At 40.3% G+C, this 20,812-nt stretch overlaps 2 protein-coding genes across 2 annotated transcripts in view; one reads left to right on the top strand and one right to left on the bottom strand.

Moving 5' to 3' along the window:
- The window catches only part of steap2 (STEAP2 metalloreductase), a 41,592-nt gene extending 23,710 nt beyond the window's left edge, over positions 1-17,882 (top strand). The window contains exons 3-6 of the mRNA XM_023326585.1: positions 2,295-2,461; positions 2,911-3,438; positions 11,442-11,606; positions 16,585-17,882. Coding sequence (XP_023182353.1) covers positions 2,295-2,461; positions 2,911-3,438; positions 11,442-11,606; positions 16,585-16,878 — 1,154 coding nt within the window. The 3' untranslated portion in view covers positions 16,879-17,882. The remainder of the gene's footprint in view (positions 1-2,294; positions 2,462-2,910; positions 3,439-11,441; positions 11,607-16,584) is intronic.
- A 413-nt stretch (positions 17,883-18,295) lies between these two features.
- mos (MOS proto-oncogene, serine/threonine kinase) lies at positions 18,296-20,034 on the bottom strand. Its single transcript, XM_005816304.2, has one exon. It carries the CDS (start codon positions 19,960-19,962, stop codon positions 18,949-18,951), a length of 1,014 nt encoding a protein of 337 aa, XP_005816361.1. The 5' UTR covers positions 19,963-20,034; the 3' UTR covers positions 18,296-18,948.
- Between the last annotated feature and the right edge of the window lie 778 nt (positions 20,035-20,812).

Here is a 20,812-nt window from a genome sequence, read left to right on the forward strand (position 1 = left end):
TGGGGCCATAGCTACGAACAGGTATCTGGTGCACCTTGATCCTGGCATTAGTGTTTCTTGTTGTTTTTGTTCTCAAGACGAAACATTGTTTCATTTATTTGTCGAGTGTGTGAGGTTGAAGTCTCTGTTTGATCTTTTAAGTCAGTTGTTTGATGGTTTTGGGGAATTGTTTTCAACTTGTATTTTTATGTATGGCCCACAGTATTGTGTGAGAAAGAAGTCCATTCACATTCTTTTGAATTTTCTTTCAGGAACTGCGAAATTGGCAATATGGCTATCAAGGAGGAACAAAAAGAACAGTCAGCAAACGGATGACGCATGTGTATTGTTTAAGAGATTGTTGGTTGCTCGGATTCGTGTGGAATTTGAGTTTTTTAAGTTAACAAAAGACATGGAGGGTTTTCTGTGCAAATGGGGTATTAAGGATGTGCTATGTAAATTGGATGAAGAGTTTTTAGTTTTTCCTTTTCTGTTGAGTTGATAATTTTTTTTGATTTGCTTGTGTTTTTGACAATAGGAATGTAAAATAAAGGAATTTTAAACCTCTCTCTCTCTCTCTATATATATATATATAAAACAAGCTGACTGGATAGCTCAATAGATAAGGCATCAGTATATCACCCGAGAGGGTGGGGTTCGAATCCAGTCTGGGTCCTTAGGCAAGCTACTGCCTACCTCATACCATGAGAGATACTAAAATGCATAACATGCCGTGCCATCAGCAGACGTTGCCCGGCCAAACAAGGTCTGCGTCAGGCGTTGACTCCGGGCACCTTGATGACAAATGGGCTACTGGAACAAGACGGAAATGGGCGAGAGATGTTGGAATGCTACTACTCAAGTAACCCTAATCAGAGAGGTTACATGCAAAGACTGGTGAAGGAACATCCGCAACTGGCAAATCCGAAGAGTTGTAGATTAGAGAGATTAAGCAGCTGAGATGAATCATTGCAGTGAATCCGTCCCTCCCACTTCTTTCTCACATCGTGTCTTTAAGAACCTTCAAAACAAAAGAGGGGGAGTTATCTTTCTTTAGACACAAGTCTAGAGTGAAAGAATTACATATAAATAACAGTCTTTGCCACCTTGTGTCGCATAATCTAAATCAATGTTAGGGAATAATTTAAACTTTTTAAGATTTACAAAACTCTGTTAGCCTTCATTGCGGGGGCTGCACCCGGTATTACACCGTTAGCACTATGGCTAATATTAACTGGCATTCTGCCCGTGGACATAAATACAGTATAGTAATATTATATCCACAAAATATAAATGGTAATATGTTCATTTTACCTGTGAAACGTTATCCCCCGAGATCTCACATCAGTAGTCCATCCGGCAGTGTGAGCGCGAGGAGAAGTTTTGAGTACAAGCGTTACAAGTTTTGAGATGAAAGACATGAAGTCCTGCTCTCAAAATGAAAATGTAAGCAAAAGTATTAAGTTTTGAGAACAAAATATATGAAATCCTGCTCTCAGACTGAAAATGTGTCCTCTTGGATTATGGCAGGAAAATTCCACCGAGTGTTGCATCCTAGAAATATTTAAATATAATAATATTAAATTGTTACTATTTTTTTTATTTATGGATAAAACACTCCATTTATTTAATATATTTTATTTGCCCAGTTGTTTTTGTTCAGCCGCAGAAGCATTACAGAATCTGAGCTGCGTGCTACGTCACTGATTGGTTGGGTAGCGGAAGTGTGTCAGTCGGTCAGTTGTAATGTTGTAACGCGGAAAAAGAAGAAACATTGTAACGGTATCCTGTGTTTCTGTGCCCGGCTTCTTCTGAGAAGAACAAATAAAAAAAATAAAAAATACACACAGCGTGGGGCAAATAAAGTTGCCGAAACTGAAGTACTCCAGTCTGTTTCGTGAGTGCAACATGAGCGGAGAGTTTCGCAGGCAAAGATTTGCTCCGAGCAGAGACTGTGTGTGAGCGCGAGGAGAAGTTTGAGTACAATCATCACAAGTTTTGAGCAGACATGAAGTTCTGCTCTCATAATAAAAATGTAAGCAAAAGTATTAAAGATTTTGAGAACAACATATGTGAAATCCTGCTCTCAGACTGAACATGTGTGCTCTTGGATTATGGCAGAAAAATTCCCCCATACTGGGGCTTATGTCATTATTTCAAAACCCAAATAAGCAACTTCAAAAACAAGCCCAAAAAAGCGCATCCCGTGACTCATTAAATTTGCAAGCGACTTTAGAAAAAACATGCTCAAAACTGCTTATAATAATCGGACTTGGCGACAGAAACTCAAAATAGTTTGGTTGGTTGTTTTCTAGGAAAAGTCCTTGTTGATGTGAGTAACAATCGGAGATTGAACCAGTATCCAGAATCGAATGCTGAGTATCTGGCTTCACTGTTGCCAGACTCTGTCGTGGTTAAAGGCTTCAACATCATCTCTGCTTGGGCCATGCAGCAGAGCTACCCAAAAGATGCCAGCACCCAGGTACAACTGAATATCATCCATCCATTGATTAACCAGTGTCTCTGTACTTCCAAAGATAAACAGGCTAAAGTAAATAAACAAGTCCAGTCTGAGGAAGAAAGCCTACATTTTCCACCCTTACTTGCCTTCTATTATGCTGATTTTCTTGCCTCAGAAACAGAGTTGCTTTCTCAAGGTCTCTTGACACTGTTGTTTTTTTTCTTTTATCTTTGCATGAAGTATGAATACTGTTGTCATCCTCCACTTTCATAAGACTGTTTCCCTGTGTAGGAAAGAAATGGAACATAACATGTAGAGATCCTAGTAATAAGTTCTGATTGTGATCGAACAAAGCCCCTAAAGTCATGGAATACAAGACAGTTTGAGACACAGATCATTATCATCTTACCTCTTTGCCTTCTTCCTTCACTTTTAACCTGCATTTCTTGCTCTGACCCTGGCTCTGATAGGTTTTCATCTGCAGTGACTCGATAGAGGCTCGCCAGCTGATCATGGAATTAGCACGCCAGCTCAACTTCCAGCCTGTAGATATGGGCCCCCTATCTTGGTCCCGTTATATCGAGAATATCCCTGTCCAGTTATTCCCTGGTTGGAAGGGCCCTGTCCTTGCTGCTGTTGCCCTCTCCATCTTCTTTTTTGGTTATTCTTTTGTACGTGATATAATTCACCCATATGTGAAGCACAAGCAGAGTGACTTCTATAAGATTCCCATAGAGATAGTGAATCACACCTTGCCCACTGTTGCCATCACTCTCTTGGCCCTGGTGTACCTGGCTGGCCAGCTGGCTGCAGCACACCAGCTTTACTATGGAACCAAGTACAAGCAGTTCCCTCATTGGTTGGAAAGCTGGCTACAGAGCAGGAAACAACTGGGTCTGATCAGCTTTTTCCTGGCTGCTGTCCACATTCTCTACAGCCTCTCTCTGCCCCTGAGAAAGTCTGAGAGGTACCTGCTACTCAACACCGCCTACCAGCAGGTTAGTAATGAAAAGATGGCTAAGTAAGGTGAACTTTTTTTTTGAGAACATGACATTTTTGTCTAAATCTTATAAGGTGCTACGCATGTCAGAAACGTGTCTGACGCTTCAAGTTCAATGCGTGTGCACTTTGAATGCAGGCTCTTGACATTTTGCTCTACACCTAGTGTTTCGGGCATCAAGCGCGTCTGGTTTACATTCAAAGTCTATGTGGAGGCACGTCCAGGGCACGTCTGACACATCAAAATAGCTCTGGTTGTTGTTTCTCATTGCTGGCCTGTCATGACCGGTGCGGTGAAGGGTGGTGAGGCAGACGCTGTAGACCCAGGTAGGACGAATAGTTGATTTTAATAAAAAGAAACACAGTCCAGCAACAAGCAGCACGCACATTAGACGGCAAGCGACGAGGACCCGACAAAGAACAGACACACAGGTGACACTAAATACACTGGGGGTAATCAGGGAACAAGAAACACCTGGGAACTAATCAAGGGGAGAACAGGACAACACGGAGACTCAGAGACACAGGAAACTCAAAATAAACACACAGAAAAACACTGAACATGACATGGCCTATTTGTCGGATGCGCTTGACTCGTCAAACGGTTCAAAATGTGCCGTGCTAGACATGTGAAACGTGTGGCACGTCTCCACATACTTTGAATGTAAACTAGATGCCCTGATGCTCAAAACGCACTTGGTGTGAACTCATCATTAGATGTTACTTAGCAGAAGTAGGCATCAAAGTACAGTGGATCCCACCTGTTTGTGGCGCAGGATTCTTGTATTCACCTCTTCATGGATTTTTCTGCAGAACCGCTAACTCCAAATTATTGGTGGAAAATCTCTTATTCACAGATTTTATTCATAGAACATATCTAAGATATTCTAAAGAAAATGCAGCTTGGGAAGATGCAATACCAAACACAATGCCATTTGACATGGTATCAGCTGGCATTTGCAAATTAGCCAATCCAGGAGCTCCATTTATTTTCCTTGGCACTGATTGGCTGGACACCAAAGAGCAGAGATAAGAAGATTATAGATAATAGCTTCTGTGTTAATGCTAACACAGTTTTCACTGTGTTTTAATGCATATTCATATATATACTGTATTTAGAGTTTAAAAAATTAAAACAGGCAGTTCTAAGTATTTGCAGGGTATTTGCAGACTTTAGGTACTCATGGATGGTTATAGTACCTACTAGCCCTCAGAAATACCAGCAACCCACTGCATGTATGTGGTATCTAAAAAGTGTATATCATTGCCAGTACCTTACAGTCAATAGAGACTTCTACAAGTTTCCTTGTTTGTTTAACCTCATAAGCATAACCCCTCATAACCCCTTTGTGAAAGAAGGTGTCTTTAAAGAAGCACAGAAAAATCCTACACTGATTTCAACAGTGAATCCCCGATCTGCAAGCACAGTATTTCCAGGTACCAGTTTGTTCAAGATACCACACTCCTCTGTTATTTGTTTATCACTGGTCCTCCCTCCCAATTCTTTTGAAATGTAAGTAACATAATCCTGAGGAGCAATGCCAATAAGAAATGTTACTATATTGTGATGCTTATAATTGGAGCAAGTTTGTACTCTTGCTAATAAATTGGTTGGCTTTTAGAATAGAATAGAATTCAACTTTATTGTCATTGCACTGTCACAAGTACAAGCAACGAGATGTAGTTTGCATCTATCCAGAAGTGCTCTACGAGATATAAATATTTATTTACAGATGTATAAGACTATGTATGTATGGACTATAAGGGGTTATAGCCAAGAGATATAGATATTGTGTATAAATATAAATATAAATATGGGAGCTGTATGCACAGATTATACAGAATATACAGAATATACAAGAATGTTAGGGATTGGATTATACTGTATATGTTCTGTATATAATATAATATAATACAAGATAAATAATGGCAGATAAAATGTACAGGTTGCATGTGTGTGTGAAGAAAACAGTCCGTGATGTGTGTGTGTGAGGATAGTCCATGTGTTATTGTGGTATGAGAGGATAGGGGAGTACAGTCCTTATAGTTTATGTTTTATGTCAGGAGGCGTTCAAAAGCGTGACAGCTGTGGGAAAGAAGCTGTTCCGGTGCCTGGTGGTTCTGGTCCGTAGGCTTCTGTAACGCCTCCCAGAGGGCAGGAGGGAAAAGAGTGTGTGTGCTGGGTGAGTGGAGTCCTTTGTGATTTTCCAGGCCCTTTTCAAACACGGCTTCCTGTAGATGTCCTTGATGGCAGGGAGCGGTGCCCCGGCTTTTCAAGAAATACTTCAAAACAGTCCAATATCACTGCAACTTTTAGTCCAAAGACCTTTCTGAATGACATGGGCACAGTTGACTGGATTACTTCTCGCTCTATTAAAAATTCTAGTCTTTCATGGAAAACAAGACAAATTCGAGACACAGTGGCTGTTGGCACATTAAATCGATACGCAAGGTCTTGAATTTGCAGATTCAATCTTAAGTATCATAATAAATTGCTCAAATTTAGGGAGAGCTGACAATGATGACATGGTGATGTATGATTCACAAAGCTCAAAAATTTGCATCAAAACTAAAATGTTGGGCAGTCCAGTGTAAAACTTTGTTTTCTCATTGTTCTGGAAATTTCTAGAGTCACTGAAACTTTCTCCTTAAGGTTGCAGATCTCAGTTGTGTAGCCTTTAACAGCATTCTTCAGCTTTGTGAGGTCGAACATGATTAGCTCCATCTGGCATTCTGCGTTTGCAGATATTTACTTATTAAAAATTAGGTTCAAAGAATTTATTTAAAAAATAAATAAATAAATTGTGTATTCTTTACTTTTGAATCGTCCATAATAGAAAGTGTTTCATTGAAATTTACTTAGACACTATTAACACAGAACTTACAGATGTTATTGAAATTTATTTATTTTGAGATTTATTAAGGATTACTAAAGTACCCCAGGTGAAAAAAATATATACTTTAATATATTTCAAACATACTTACATTTGCATAAATACATTTTAAGTATACTAAGTATTAAGTGTACTAGTCTACATATAAATATATATGAAATATACTAACAGCATGCTTGTACCAATTTTGACGTTATAACTGTTTTTTTTAAGTTTTATTTTAAGTTTTCAAAGTTTAGAACATACAGACAAATAGGGCCCAGATGAACAGGTCAAAGCACAAAACATTGCAGTTGACATATGGTGCACGCACACAACACATGTATGCATAGTCACATACAAGAGTATACATACACACACTAGAGGGTGACCGAGGGTAGAGTCCATGGAAGAGTTTGTTCAGCTTAGTCTGGTCTTCGTAAAGTGTTCCAGGAAGGGACTCCAGCAACGCGAAAAAGTGTCTTTGAAACCTTTACAAAGTCTTTCCATCTGTATTATGGACATCATGTCCGTCACCCACAAGGAAGGAGGAACAGAGGACCTCCAGTCTCTCAAGATTAGTCTCTTGGCAACAATCAGTCCCAGTTCCAGTGGCTGCCGCATTGTGGCGGGTATAGTCCCCGGCACCTGAGGGCTTCCGAAGATTAGAAGTCCTGGTTCAGGTTGTAAGGGTATCTTATGTAAGTAACATAACCCTGAAGAGGGGTACAAATCAAATATTTTCAACCAAAGACCAGTTAGTCAAGGGCAAGACCAAAAAGCATCAGACAGTGTGCTTTCTGACATGTTACACCTGTCACACATGGAGGAGACAGAGGGGTAAATCTTGGACAATCTGACTGTTGAATAGTGTAACCGATGTGTGATTTCAAACTGAATTAATTGATGCCTGCTGTTTATTGAGCAAGAGCGGATTTTAGAAAGGCACCTGTTCCACAAAGGTCCAGGGATTGTTTTCCCCAGCTCACTTCCCCAGGCCTCCCTGATTTTTGTGATGTGTGCCACAGTGCGGTCACCAAGTAGATGTATAATTCTTGTAATAAGATGCCTAGAGTCAGGAGGGCTCCTTAGGATGTCCAAAATGCCGTGCTCCAGCTGAAGAGTGTCAAAGTTCTCTATCTTTGACTTAATGTAAGGCCTGACCTGCAAATATCGAAAGAAATGTGAATGGGCAGATTGTATTTTTCTTTCAATAGGCTGAATGATGCAAACTTATTGCCAATACACATGTCCTTAATTGACATCAAAGATATTTTGTGTATATTTTCCCCTCCAGTCGTGTTAAGCTTTTTCCTGCCAAGGAGGCAAAAAACTGTGGTCAAAACATAACGGCATCTGTGCTGATGTATTTGGTACTCCTGATCTGATTTAGGGTTCTTACTTCGTGTTTTAACACAAAGTTCAAATTTCGATAGGCTTCTGGTTTTTCAAGGCAGGCAAACAACATAGCTGGTAGGGAGGAATTATTCACCAGTTTGGATTCCATCTTGAGCCACAAAGGAGTATCGACCTGGGTTACCCAGGAACCCCTGCTGCCAGAACATTAGTGCTCTGATGTTGGCAGCCCAATAATAGTGTTTAAGTACAGGTAGGCCCAGCCCTCTCTCCTCCCTCAGCTTCTGCAAATGCACTCTAGAAATCCTAGCATTTTTCCCATTCCATATAAGGATTGAATGATCGAGTCCAAGTCTTTAAAGAAGGATGCTTAAGATAAATAGGAAAGTTTTGACATAAATACAACCACCTATAGGTAGGGAGATCATTTTAACTGAATTAATGTGTCCAATCATTGACAGGGGCAAAGTTTTCCAGTACTCAATGTTTTGCTTTAATCCTGACATAAACTCTGCAATGTTTAGTTTGAATATAAGTTTTGGGTCTTTGGGTATAGTAAGACAGGTAAGACGGCTCCCAACCACTTTGAATGGGACTTTTTGTAAAAATCCAGATGGGTACGTATTGTAAAGATGCATCAACTCTTTGACCAATTGATTGTATACCGGGAAATTTTACTGAAAGATGTAATCAAGCTGAGGAGTTGACATTATAACTTTAAACACACTTGTAGTAAATCATGTGTTCATGCCTCAAAACATTGACAGTTTACTGATAGAGGTTCTACAATAAAAACAATATTTGTCCTTAATACTAAATGTAGCAGGTATCTTCAGTTTTACATCTCTCCGAATGTGATCTGTTGTTTTCAGTTTTTTAACTAAAACACAGAAGCTATTTTTACAGCTTTTATTTTTACACAACACAAATCAAAAGAAAAAACAACTATAGCAAATTCTAGACTTATTTCATGTGACTGAGCTCAAACTGTTGTGTTCACAGCCAAGCAGACTTCAAAAAGAAACTGGAAGAAGAGTTAAATTTAAATAAACAATATAAAAAAATCTAAGAAAGAAGTGACATTACATTACTTATATACTTGGAAGACATTCTAAATATAATTTAAATGTAATTCGATCACAAAAATAGTTAAGATATACAAATCAAGCACATTTATATTACATAAAAGCCGTAAACTTAAAGTATAACTTTAGTTGTTCCAAAAAAGGTGTGACAGTACACTTAGTACACTTTAAATTGTGCTTTTGTACAATTTAATTACTATTAAAATACCCAAAATAACACACTTCAAGATTACTGATAATTAGTCTGGCTGCATGTATCTTCAAGCATGCTAAAATTTAACATCCATCCATCCATTTTCTAACACCTTTGTCCCTAGTGGGGTCAGCAGGGATTCTGGTGCTTCTCCAGTGAACGTTCCGGGCGAGAGGCGGGGTACACCCTGGACAGGTCACCAGTCTGTCGCAGGACAACACAGAGACAGACAGGACAAACAACCATGCACACACACACACACACACACCTAGAGAGAATTTAGAGAGACCAATTAACCTGACAGTCATGTTTTTGGACTGTGGGAGGAAGCTGGAGAAACCAGAAAGAACCCAGCATGCACAAGGAGAACATGGAAAAAGAGCCCGGGCCGGGAATCAAACCCAGAACCTTCTTGCCGCAAGGCAACAGCTCTACCAACTGCGCCACTGTGCAACCTTAAAACTTAACATGCTTAGCATATATATTTTTCACCTGGGATACACAGAACCTATTCGAAAATATCACCAGAAGTACAACTTCAGAAAAGTATTGTTTGTATACAATATATTTTTAAAATGTACATTTAAAATATAATTTTTTACAAATACATGCAAAATGTATAATTTTAGTAATCTATTCCATTAGAATTTAAAGTAAATTTTAGAAAAAATTTACTTTTAGAAAATGTACCAAAATAGATTTTTTAAGAGTGTTAGAAGTGTGTTTTTAAAAATGCATGTCAGAAAAATATAGCATATTTAAAGCATACTTAATTTTTTTTCACCAGAGTTGTTGTTATTTTCTAGAATTGTGTGTCTCAGGGTTGCAGCATGTTGGAGTAGCTCCTGTTCAGTTTCCCTTTGGGATCAATAAATTTCTGAATCGAATTTGTACTTGAGCTCTTGCTCTTGGAGTAATTTTGCTAGATTGATCACTCCAGTTGTGTTAATGTCTCAGGGAGAGTGTCATGTTTCATGAAAGAGCTTTAAAAATAATAATTTAACCTAAGATAATATTTTCATTTACATGATAAAAACAAATTTAGGAGATGTATTACATAAGGTCAGCTTTTTTTTTTTTTTTTAGCTTTTTATCATGTTATAATATTCCATCATCAAAAACATACTCGGAGTGGTGCTTTGATTCTTTCATACATGTTTGAGAAATGCTTGCTGGTGGCAACCATTCTGCTGTGCAAAGCGCTAGTGGGACTGTTACCACCTTTCACACAGCTCCCGTCCTCAACCTTCCAAGTTTCTGCCTTACAGAGCAGCCCTCCCCTGCGTCTTCCAAACTCAATTCTCAATTCGTCCAGACTAACAGCAACAGCAATAAGCAAACACCTGGTGAAACTTTGCATCTGCAGAGTTTATTATATGAACTATTTCTCAGTCTGATGCTCCAAAGAGGGTTAGGGTTCAGCTTGATGCTGAAATATTGTGATTATGCACTGAAGGCCAAGTAACGGAAAGAGCAGGAGCTTCTTAAAGAGACAGAAACTTCATTTTAAGGCCACAAATTGCAAAGTCAAATTCAAATTTCTTTTAAAGGGCCAGTATTATATAAAGTCAACTTTTTTGAGCTTTAGATCAAGTTATAATGTTTTTCTCTCACTCAAGGTATGTTTTTATTTCCTCATTAAAATATACCTGGACTGTTGCTTTGAATCTTTCATGCATGTTTGAGGAATCCTTCAATCTCCTGTGGCAACCATTCAGCCATGCAAAATGCCTTGGTGGACCTAGATCCACATTTGAGACGCAGCTCCTCCTTGGAGCTGCAGTTTCTAAGCTTCCGACTCACATAGCCCTCCCCCTCACTCCCCAACTCAGTTACTTCAGACTATCTAGCAGCATTTAGACACCTGGTGGAACTGAAAAACTGCTGGGCTCATTATAAAAGTGACTTCTCAGTACAACACTGGTGAAAACATTGTTAAAGGATCCATTGAGGAGCAATGTTGTGATTACCTTCCATAGGCATAGTTTCACAAGGAATTTTTAAAGACTGAGGCCCAAATTAAATGGTTAAATTAAGAAGTAAAACTGAAGGCATATTTCATATATATAGCATTTTTATAACAACTGAAGTTAACATATTTACTTGATTATGCTTTATGCCTGGAAAACACATAGTGATGCCCCTTTAAGTTATGTTCGATATGCACAGCACTTTTATAACCATGGAAGGTGACAGCTACTTGATTGAGCTATAAAATAGAACTGTGTACCTGGAAAATAAAAGAAGATTAAGTGTTTTAATAGGTTCAGGAGTCTGACTCAGATAAACATCCCAAAGTGTGCTGAAACCATTGTGGACCTTTCTGCATTATCAAGTGGAACTGGTTGTTGCAGTTCCACTTGATGGAACTGCAACTGGACTTTGTAGTGCTATTTAGTGCTATCTCATTAATATCTCTGATGTTCAGTTTGCTAACAAATCTATAAGGGCCGTCAGACATACATGATGAATATATTGTCAACCTTTCCCAACAGATTCATGCTAATATTGAAAATTCATGGAACGAGGAGGAAGTGTGGCGGGTGGAGATGTACGTTTCCTTTGGGATCATGAGCTTTGGGCTCATGTCCCTCCTGGCCATCACCTCCATTCCTTCTATCAGCAACTCTCTCAACTGGCGGGAATTCAGCTTTATCCAGGTACAAACCTGTCTTTCAAGACATGTTAATGGCTTGTATCTACAGAATAAGTAATGTCTGATGAAAAAGTAAAGGTGCCTGTTCACCACTGACCAGCTGAAATTGTGTAACATCATCTTATTTCATGGTTTAGTTTGATAGTAAAATGTATAGAAATAAAGCACTAATACACTTGTATGTAACCTAATTTGCATTGTGTGACAGACCCAGTGTCTGAGCCTGTTAAGATAATTAAATGTTCCTTTAAAACACAGGGAAATGATGAGACACACAACTGATGTAGGCCCAGTCCCAATACTCGCATTTCCACCCTTGTTTCCTTCAAATGCAAGTTCATGTTTAAGGGTTTGAATGACTAGTGTGTCCCAATTTACCACATCCATCTTCCCCCCTTGAGGTCCTGTTATCACATTCTCCTAAACCTGCACCAGACAGACTTTGGGGAAGCATATTACTTGCAATTCATGTGACATTTTGAAATTAGTTTTATTGAAAATTAAAGCTATTGCAAAAAACAACAGCAACAAATGTATAACAATCTACAAAAAACAGAATGCATCTCCTTTTGAAAAAAAGACATGTTATGGGGTTACTATCTGAAACTCTTCCATTAAGGAACAATTTTGTTCCACTTGTGTTCTGCACCTTACTCAGATGCCTTTTGAACAAGGAGTTGATTTGTGAGAGCAGTGAATGTGTTAGGAATTGGTTTTCTCTGTGTTGATTTGAGTTTTTCTGTGTTTATTTTGAGTTTCTGTGTCTTCTGAGTCTCCGTGTTGTCCTGTCCCTTGGTTGTTTCCCAGGTGTGTCTCGTTCCCTGATTACCTCCTGTGTATTTAATGTCACCTGTGTCTCTGTGTCTTTGTCGGGTCCTAGTTGTTTGTTGCCGTCTTGTCGAAGCTGTCTTTCCAGTCTCTTCGTCCATTTGTGTAGCCTGTTGCTACCAGTGCTGGGCCCTAGTCTTCCGCTCTATTGTGCTGCCAGGTTTTTGGACTTTTTGGATTCTGTTTGGTCAGCGTATTTTTGGATTTTTCATCATTAAACTTCATCATCTCATTTCAACCTGGGTCTACAAGCGTCTGCCTCAACACCTCCTCACACCACTTCCTGACAGAATGAGAGGGAGCATTCTGCAAATCGACATGTATGAGTATAATTTTTTGATACAATAATTACAACATTGACTAGAAGACAATGTCGACTAGAAGATAATCTTGCATTATCAGAGATGCAATAAGTTTATAGCAGATGTGGGAATGATCAACCTGTCTGACTGTTGATTGCAGCAATCCACATTATTAGCAGAAATAGAGGGCCCCAAAACCAATTTTCGGTCTTGGACCGGCCCTAATATGGCGTATATAACAAGAAGATAAGACACTGTTAAATTTCTGACAATCAATGCGCAAGGATTTGGACGGAGTCAACAGCCAGAGAGAAGAAGAGGTGTGAGGCTGTGACAGAGGAGCTAGAAGGCAAAACAGAAGAAGAGGCTGAGGACATTTGCCAGTTTCCATCACTCAGACTTCAGCACTGTAAAACATTTGAGCCACATGTAATGGTGTCCACTATCTTCTACTCTTTACGTCAAATAAATCTTTTGAGTTTTAGATTTTTAACCTGAATGTGTGAGTTTGTGACAGATAAACGTACTAAGTCGTGTTAGCCTTTTATTAATTTTGTTGAACCTCCAGGAGTTGAATAAAGTTTTTATGTTAGTACTTCAAAAAATTGAAAGAAGACAAAAGCAGGAAAGGGAACTGTTTCCCAGAGTGCTTAGTGCCATGTTTTTGTATCCTGTGTTGCACCGTGAGTGAGATGGAAGTGTGTTACATTAACCTGACTCTGGTATGTTATTAAGGCAAATCTTAATTAGACATCCATCCATCCATCCTCTTCCGCTTATCTGGGGTCGGGTCGCGGGGGTAGCAGCTTCAGAAGGGAGGCCCAGACTCCCCTCTCCCCAGTCACTTCTTCCAGCTCTTCCGGGTGAATCCCGAGGCGTTCCCAGGCCAGCTGAGAGACATAGTCCCTCCAGTGTGTCCTGGGTCTTCCCCGTGGCCTCCTCCCGGTGGGACGTGCCCGGAACACCTCACCAGGGTGGCGTCCAGGAGGCATCCTGACCAAATGCCCGAGCCACCTCAACTGGCTCCTCTCAATGTGAAGGAGCAGCAGCTCTACTCTGAGTCCCTCCCGGATGATTGAGCTTCTCACCCTATCTCTAAGGGAGAGCCCAGACACCCTACGGAGAAAACCCATTTCGGCCGCTTGTAGCCGCGATCTCGTTCTTTCGGTCATGACCCAAAGCTCATGACCATAGATGAGGGTGGGAACGTAGATCGACCGGTAAATCGAGAGCTTTGCTTTTTGACTCAGCTCTCTCTTCACCACGACGGACCGGTACAGCGCCCGCTTGACGGCAGACGCTGCGCTGTCAAGGCAGGGCTAATTAATTAGACATAAGATTTTTATTTATTATGTTTCTAGAACTTAATGAAATTGGAGTGGTACTCTGAGTGATAAATAAATAAAGCCTTTATTAGTCCTTAGGGTGCAGCATAAGGGTGTGGGTTTGTATGCAGGGGGCAGAGAGAATGGAAGGTGGACATATAGATTTCACAGCTATTGGGGGGAAAAAGCTGTTCTTTAGCCAAGTGGTTGTGCACTTTACATATCTGTACCATTTCCCTGACAGTAGGGGTAAAGTTTGTGTCCTGGGTGGGTTGGATCAGCAGCAATACAACTGGCCTGGTGGTCAGCTACAGGTTCAGTAGCTGACTCTTCCTCATCAGAAAAGAGATGTTCAGCAATCAAGTTAGGTCTGAGGTGATGTGGATGCCCAGGAATTTGACATTGTTTATGCCCTCCACCACCTCCCCTTGAATTCTAATAAGTGGGTGCACTGTCCTCCTGGACTTCCTGTTGTCCATTATGACCTCCTTGGTCTTGCTGGTATTAAGCACCAGGTTGTTCACTGAACACCACTGGGACAGGTTCTGGACCTCCTCTCTGTGCAGGGTCTCATCATTGTTTGTTATCAAAGTCACTGATAGGTTTATTTTAATTCCTAACTTACAGTCACTACGGTGGTATTATTTGCAAACTTCGGAATCCTGATAGAGGAGTGGATGGCTACACAGTCATAGGTGAACAGTGTAAAAATAACCAGTGAAGCACACAGCCCTGCAGGGTGGATGATATTCAGTCCCCTATTCTCACCACCTGAGGCTGGTTGGTGAGAAAGTCCCTGATCCAAAGACACATTGATGATGAAAGTCCCAGGTCACGGAGCTTCACTATCAGCTTCTCTGGGACAATAGTATTAAATGCTGAACTGAAATTGACGAATAGCATCCTAACATTAGTGTCCGGATGCCGCAGATGTGTCAGGGCTGTGTGTAGTTCAATGGAGACCGCATCCTCTGTGGATTGGTTCCTCCTATAGACAAACTGGTGCCTGTCCAGACCAGCAGGAAGGTTATTCTTGATGTGTTTTAGGATGAGCCTCTCAAAGCACTTCATAATGACTGGGGTTACTGCAAATGGGTGGTAGTCATTTAAGTCAGTCATAGCAGATTTGTTTGGTAACGGCACAATGATGGAGGACTTAAGGCAGACAGGGACAGTGGAAAACTGCAGGGACAGATTGAAAATGTCTAAAATGACCCTACCAAATTGTCAGCATATGACTTCTGGGTCCGTCCCGATACCTTATTTGGTTGTGCAGCTTTGTTGGGGTTAATTCTCTTCAGAGAAGAAGTCACGTGGTTGAGGTGCAGGATTAGGGGCTGATGTATCTCTTCTAGTTGGATGGGAGGATTGCTTTCTCTGCCACTAGTGGCATTAAATCTAGAGAAGAAACTGTTCAATGTATCGGGAAAAGAGAGATCCCCACTGAGCCACCGGCTGGTGCTCTTGTAGACTCCCATAGTGCCTAGTCCTTTCCACATATTTTGTGGGTCATCATTGAATTGTTCCTCAATGTGCTGCCTGAACCTAAGCTTTGCCAGCTGTATTCCTTTTTTTCAGGTCTCTTTGGGCATTAGTGTAGGCTAACTTGTCAGATGACCTGTAGGCAGCATCACGGGCTTTGAGCAGAAATCAGTTCCTTCCATTCATGGCTTCTGATCAGGAAAAACCTTACCAGTTTTAGTGGGTAAGAAGACAGCATTTGTGCAGAACTTCACATAAGATAGAACAGCAAATGTGTAGCTCTCTAGATCTGAGCTCTCTTTGAAAACCTCCCATTGCGTAATCTCAAAACAGTCCTGGATGAGGAGGCATTCTCAGCTATCTTAGTATTTGCTTTATGTGGAATATAGTCAGCAAAGATCAGAAGGGAGCTGAACTCTTTTATCAGATCGAAGGGTCTGCAATAAACCGGGTACTTCAGGTCAGGTGAATAAACGTTCCAACGGTTTTAACTGCTGTGGACCCGGAGTTATGCACAGACCTTAGCTGAGGCTGCAGTTTTGTCTGCCCGGTGTTCTATCAGTGCTACCTCATCAGATTTTCCTACCGTAGCACAGATAGATAGGTATACAGTATGTATATATATATACCTAATACTCTCAAAGGAGAGTTCATAAGCTCTGACAAGAGATCAGAGCTCATAAAAGAGGTCAAAGAAACAAAACTAAGAAAACAAAATTAACTTTAAGTTGATATAAATACATATGTTAACTAAATGTATAACATTTAATAATAGAATAAATGTATCCAAATCAACTAATATACAGTATGTTGTATTGAAACTAAAGTGTTGTGTTTGTATAAAAAAATAAATTGTGCATAAAAAGAGTTACTGACTTAAGAGTGTGGCCATCACACTAAACAAGACAGCAAAACCTATTCTAGAAACCACACAGGCAGCAACCTGCAGACATTGTGACCCAAAAGTCGTGTACAAAATCAGTGCACAGGTGGACACAGGCCTGTTTTCCATTTTTGACATGAGTCGTATTCTTTTTCTCCGTAGACCACTCTGGGTTACATCGCCCTTCTCATTGCTACTATTCATGGCCTGCTGTTTGGCTGGAGACGGGCTTTGGATGAGGATGCCTACCGCTTCTACCTACCCCCCAGCTTTGTGGTGTCCCTAGCTCTACCTGTCTGTGTCATACTGGGAAAGGTGCTAATGTTGCTTCCCTGTGTAGGTCACAAGCTTCACCAAATTCGCAAGGGTCTGGACACCAGTCCCTGCAAGGCCCGGCGCCTGGAGCCGGTTGGCTCAGCAGCAAACATTTCACCAGAGAGAGTTACCATTATGTGATTTATTCTAGTTTTTTGCTCATTTATGTGACTAAACACTTTGTGGTTTTAACTCTATGAACATACCACTGTCTTTCTCTCAGCAGTTTTGCTGACTTGTGTGCTGCGTACATGTGACCATGTTAGGTCTGATGTCACAGTTTTCTCCAAGTAAAGTTATAGCACTGAATAACCTTCCTGTCAGTATAAAAAGTCTTCCTCTAGTGTTTTATCAACACAATGCTTTCATTCTTTTATACTTTTATTTGAAATTTTACACCAATTGGTTAAATTCTTGTTCTCCTAAGTCTGGTAAAACATGTTTGTGCCGAATGTTTCCTAATCTCCAAGAGAAGCTCTGCCATTTTTATGTAGTAGAAATAAAAACAATGATTCAGCAGTTAGTGAATGCTTTAAACCATTAACAGTCCCGGTGACTCATTGAGCCATCCATGTCCACTGAGGTTGATGGCTCTTATTTTCAAGCATTAGCCCTGAGAAAGAAGATGAAGTGGAGCCCGACCTTTGAAAATCTTGCATACATTCTATCACATGCATCACTTCAAAACCGCTTCTTCTTTTGATGGATCTCAACCAGTGACATGCCATCATGGAAAAATAATATATAATGACAAGATAATTTATATTGCTATTTTCACCCTGTGGTTTGCACAGTATTTATTTTTCATTTAGCTAAACCAATTTTGATTACATTTTTCTTCAAAATCACCGAATTTTCGCAATTGTCCATTCAAATCTCAGCTTCCTGCTGATGAAGCAGCAGGAAGCTGAGCCTCATCTTGGATTACGCAACCTCTCTCTAACTGCACTGGCTGCCATTTGATGAGAGCATCCTGTGTTCCTTCTGTGTGTATGTTCCCAATTAAATGGTTAAAAACATTTCATATATAAAATGATTTTCCATAATGCATATGTTTGTTTTTGTGATGAGGAGCGATCAGAAGCGGCAGAGAACAAATTTGAGGTGTTGTTTTATATATGTTTACATATGTTTAACCCTAATAAATATAAACCCTTTTATATATGTTTTATATCTTATATTCAAACATTACAATCTTATTTCATAAGTGCTAAGCTTGAGCATTTCATAGCTAAAATAAGTAAAGATCATTCGAAGTGTCATGGATGCAGCATTAACAGTCCCTAAGAGTCTCAGAAAGTTGAGCATGTTCACAACAACACTGTACTCACACAGACACTTGGTTCCAACACCAGGCAACAGGTCAAGCCATTGCAGGATATAGCAATCCACCCACACTCCAATCTGTCTACCTCTTCAGTGCATGTAATGCCTCAGGTTACCTTGTGGTGTTTAGGTATGTTGGCTCTTATTGATGGAAAATACTAATTAAATTTAAAAACTGCATAGTATCCAAAACTAAAAAAGAATGATTGTCCAAAAAAGCATTTTCCTCCAGAAAGTTGGGAATGAAGGCTTGAAAAAGAAAACAATCTCAATGAAAGTACAAAGCTTCAATATGCTGCCACACTGAGTGACATCACATTTCTACAATTTATTCATATCAACAATAATTACTTTAAATTTAACATACAAAGTCATTTAAAAACCAAAAACTTAAGTAGGAACTGAAATGTGTCCTAATAAGTACAGTATTCCAAGAAGAGGATTAGGACCACTGAAAAAATAAATAAATCTGATTTTAATCTGAGATTAAACTCAATTCTTTTTTGTCAGCAGCCCTAATCGTCTTCTTAACCATTGTCTAAAAATTATATTTACAGCTCGAGAAATACAGTATGTGAATTGGGCCTAATAAATTAATCTGGTGCAGAAATAAACACCTTTATATATATATATATATAGTTACAACAATTTTAATAAAACCATTTGAATCAATTTTAGATAAACAAAACATACATTTGGAGTTGTTAAGAAAAGGCTAGTCTGCTGACTGCTTAGAAGGCAGAACCCAAGTCTTCAACCCGTCTGGATGTTTAAGTGTGAGGCACATCATGTCCAAACTGAAAGCTGCGATCCTGTCAGGGTTTCGCTGCACAACACCATCTAAACTCCACTGAAACTCTCCAAAAGTATAATAATAATACAAAATCATCTAGGTGACCTTAGGAGCTCAAGCTGATGCAGCACATCCTCGGCGCTGGGTCTGCAGCGGACATCTGCGCTCCAGCAGCGGCCCAGCAATGCCGCACACCGCTTCCCCAGCACAGAAAGAAACACCGGGTGGTCACATACAGACGGCCGCAGATTGTGCGCCACCACAGCATAGAGGACGTGTTGCCTGTCACCCGTGTAGGGGGGCTCTCTGGTCAAAAGCTGCCACATGGTTATCCCCAACGAGAAGATGTCCGCTTTAGGAGACACCTGCTCACCTTTGAGCAGCTCCGGGGCTCGGTGTGAATACGTGCCACATCCGTGGCTGACCTGGGGGCTGACGGCGCTCACTTCACAGTCACGCTCCAGCTTCAGGGAACAACCAAAGTCGGCAATTTTACACACTTCTCCCCGCGACACCAGCACGTTGGCTGGTTTGATGTCCAGATGCACAACACTGTGGGAATGAAGGAAGCTCAACCCCTTCACGATGTCTGTGGAGTACTTCAGCCACCGGTCCTCCCCGAGCTCCTCCGAGCTCTCATATATGATCTGCTGCAGATTTCTGCTGCCCACGAACTCCATGACGATCGCTCCGATCGCTTCATCCTCCAAGTCCGCCAGCACGCACGTGCTTGCGGCGATGACGCGCACGACGTTTTTATGGTGGAGATGTGCGGCGTTCAGCTCAGCCCAGAAACTCTGTCGGGACGCCAGTTTGTTCTTTGTGCTCTTTTTCACTTTCTTCAGCGCAACAGTTTCCCCGAGGTACTCCGCCTTGTAGACGGAGCCGAAGCCCCCGGAGCCCACAACTTCCACGGAGCGCAGTTGATCCCAGTAAATCACGGAGGACCAGAGGCGGCTTGCGACTTTACCATGGAACCGCTGGGGGGGAACCTGCAAGGTGGACCCTTGGGACAGCTGAAAGAGCGGGCTGCTACAAGCCGCGACGTCTGCAGACGGGTAGATGTCTTTCCGCAACAGGCGCGTGTCGGGAATAGGAGAAGGCATGGCGCGAGAGTTCACACGGGTGTGTTCAAGTGAGCTGACGTCACCTCATCCAATTAATCATGCCCTGGAGGCAATGCATGCTGGTTAATCTCTCTAAAATAAATACTTAAAATAAATATGCAGTCATGCAAATGATCAAATGTATCAAAAACAATTTCAGACAACTCAGCCCAGCTCGGGGTTTACATTGGCTTATTTTTTAACCTTTCAAATGTTTATTAATACAAAATAAACAATAAGGATGTAAACAGTGACATACATAAAATGTTGAGTAATTGTGCTCAGATTTGCATAAACATGAGCTCATACATTGCAGAAATCTAAAAATATAATATTTCCAATCTCTGGAGTCATTTCTTTAACTATATAATCAATCAACCTCCCACCCCTCATAACTTTGGCAAATAAAGAGAAACCGTTTCAAAATTCTCTTTCAGTGTTTTGTGTGATAGTATGTTTGAGCCTCCAGAAATGAGCAAGTAGAAATTTCTTTTATCCAGTAATCTGTCATATATTTAACATTAGAAGGGGATTTTTCAGAAAGTCTACCTTGGTGAAAAATAAATATACTAAGTATGTTCAATTTTAGTATACTTGAGCATACTTTAAGTCAGACTAATCATGAGTATACTTCAAGTTCACTTAGGATTACTTAACTTAAAGTGTGACATTTTGGAACAACTAATTTTGTGCTTAGTGTATTTTAATAGTATTTAAATTGTATAATTTAAAGTGTACTAAGTGTACTTTCATGTACTTTTTTGAACAACTTAAGTTACACTTAATATACTTTAAGTATATTGCTTTTTATGAAATATAAACGTGCTTGATTAATATATTTTGAGTGTAC

Source organism: Xiphophorus maculatus, chromosome 21 (genome assembly GCF_002775205.1).
Source record: "Xiphophorus maculatus strain JP 163 A chromosome 21, X_maculatus-5.0-male, whole genome shotgun sequence".
In the NCBI taxonomy this organism is placed as follows: domain Eukaryota; kingdom Metazoa; phylum Chordata; class Actinopteri; order Cyprinodontiformes; family Poeciliidae; genus Xiphophorus; species Xiphophorus maculatus.

What these genes read in the sequence shown, in the direction of transcription:
- mos (XM_005816304.2), bottom strand. Translation starts at nt 19,962, where the DNA reads ATGCCTTCTCCTATTCCCGACACGCGCCTGTTGCGGAAAGACATCTAC.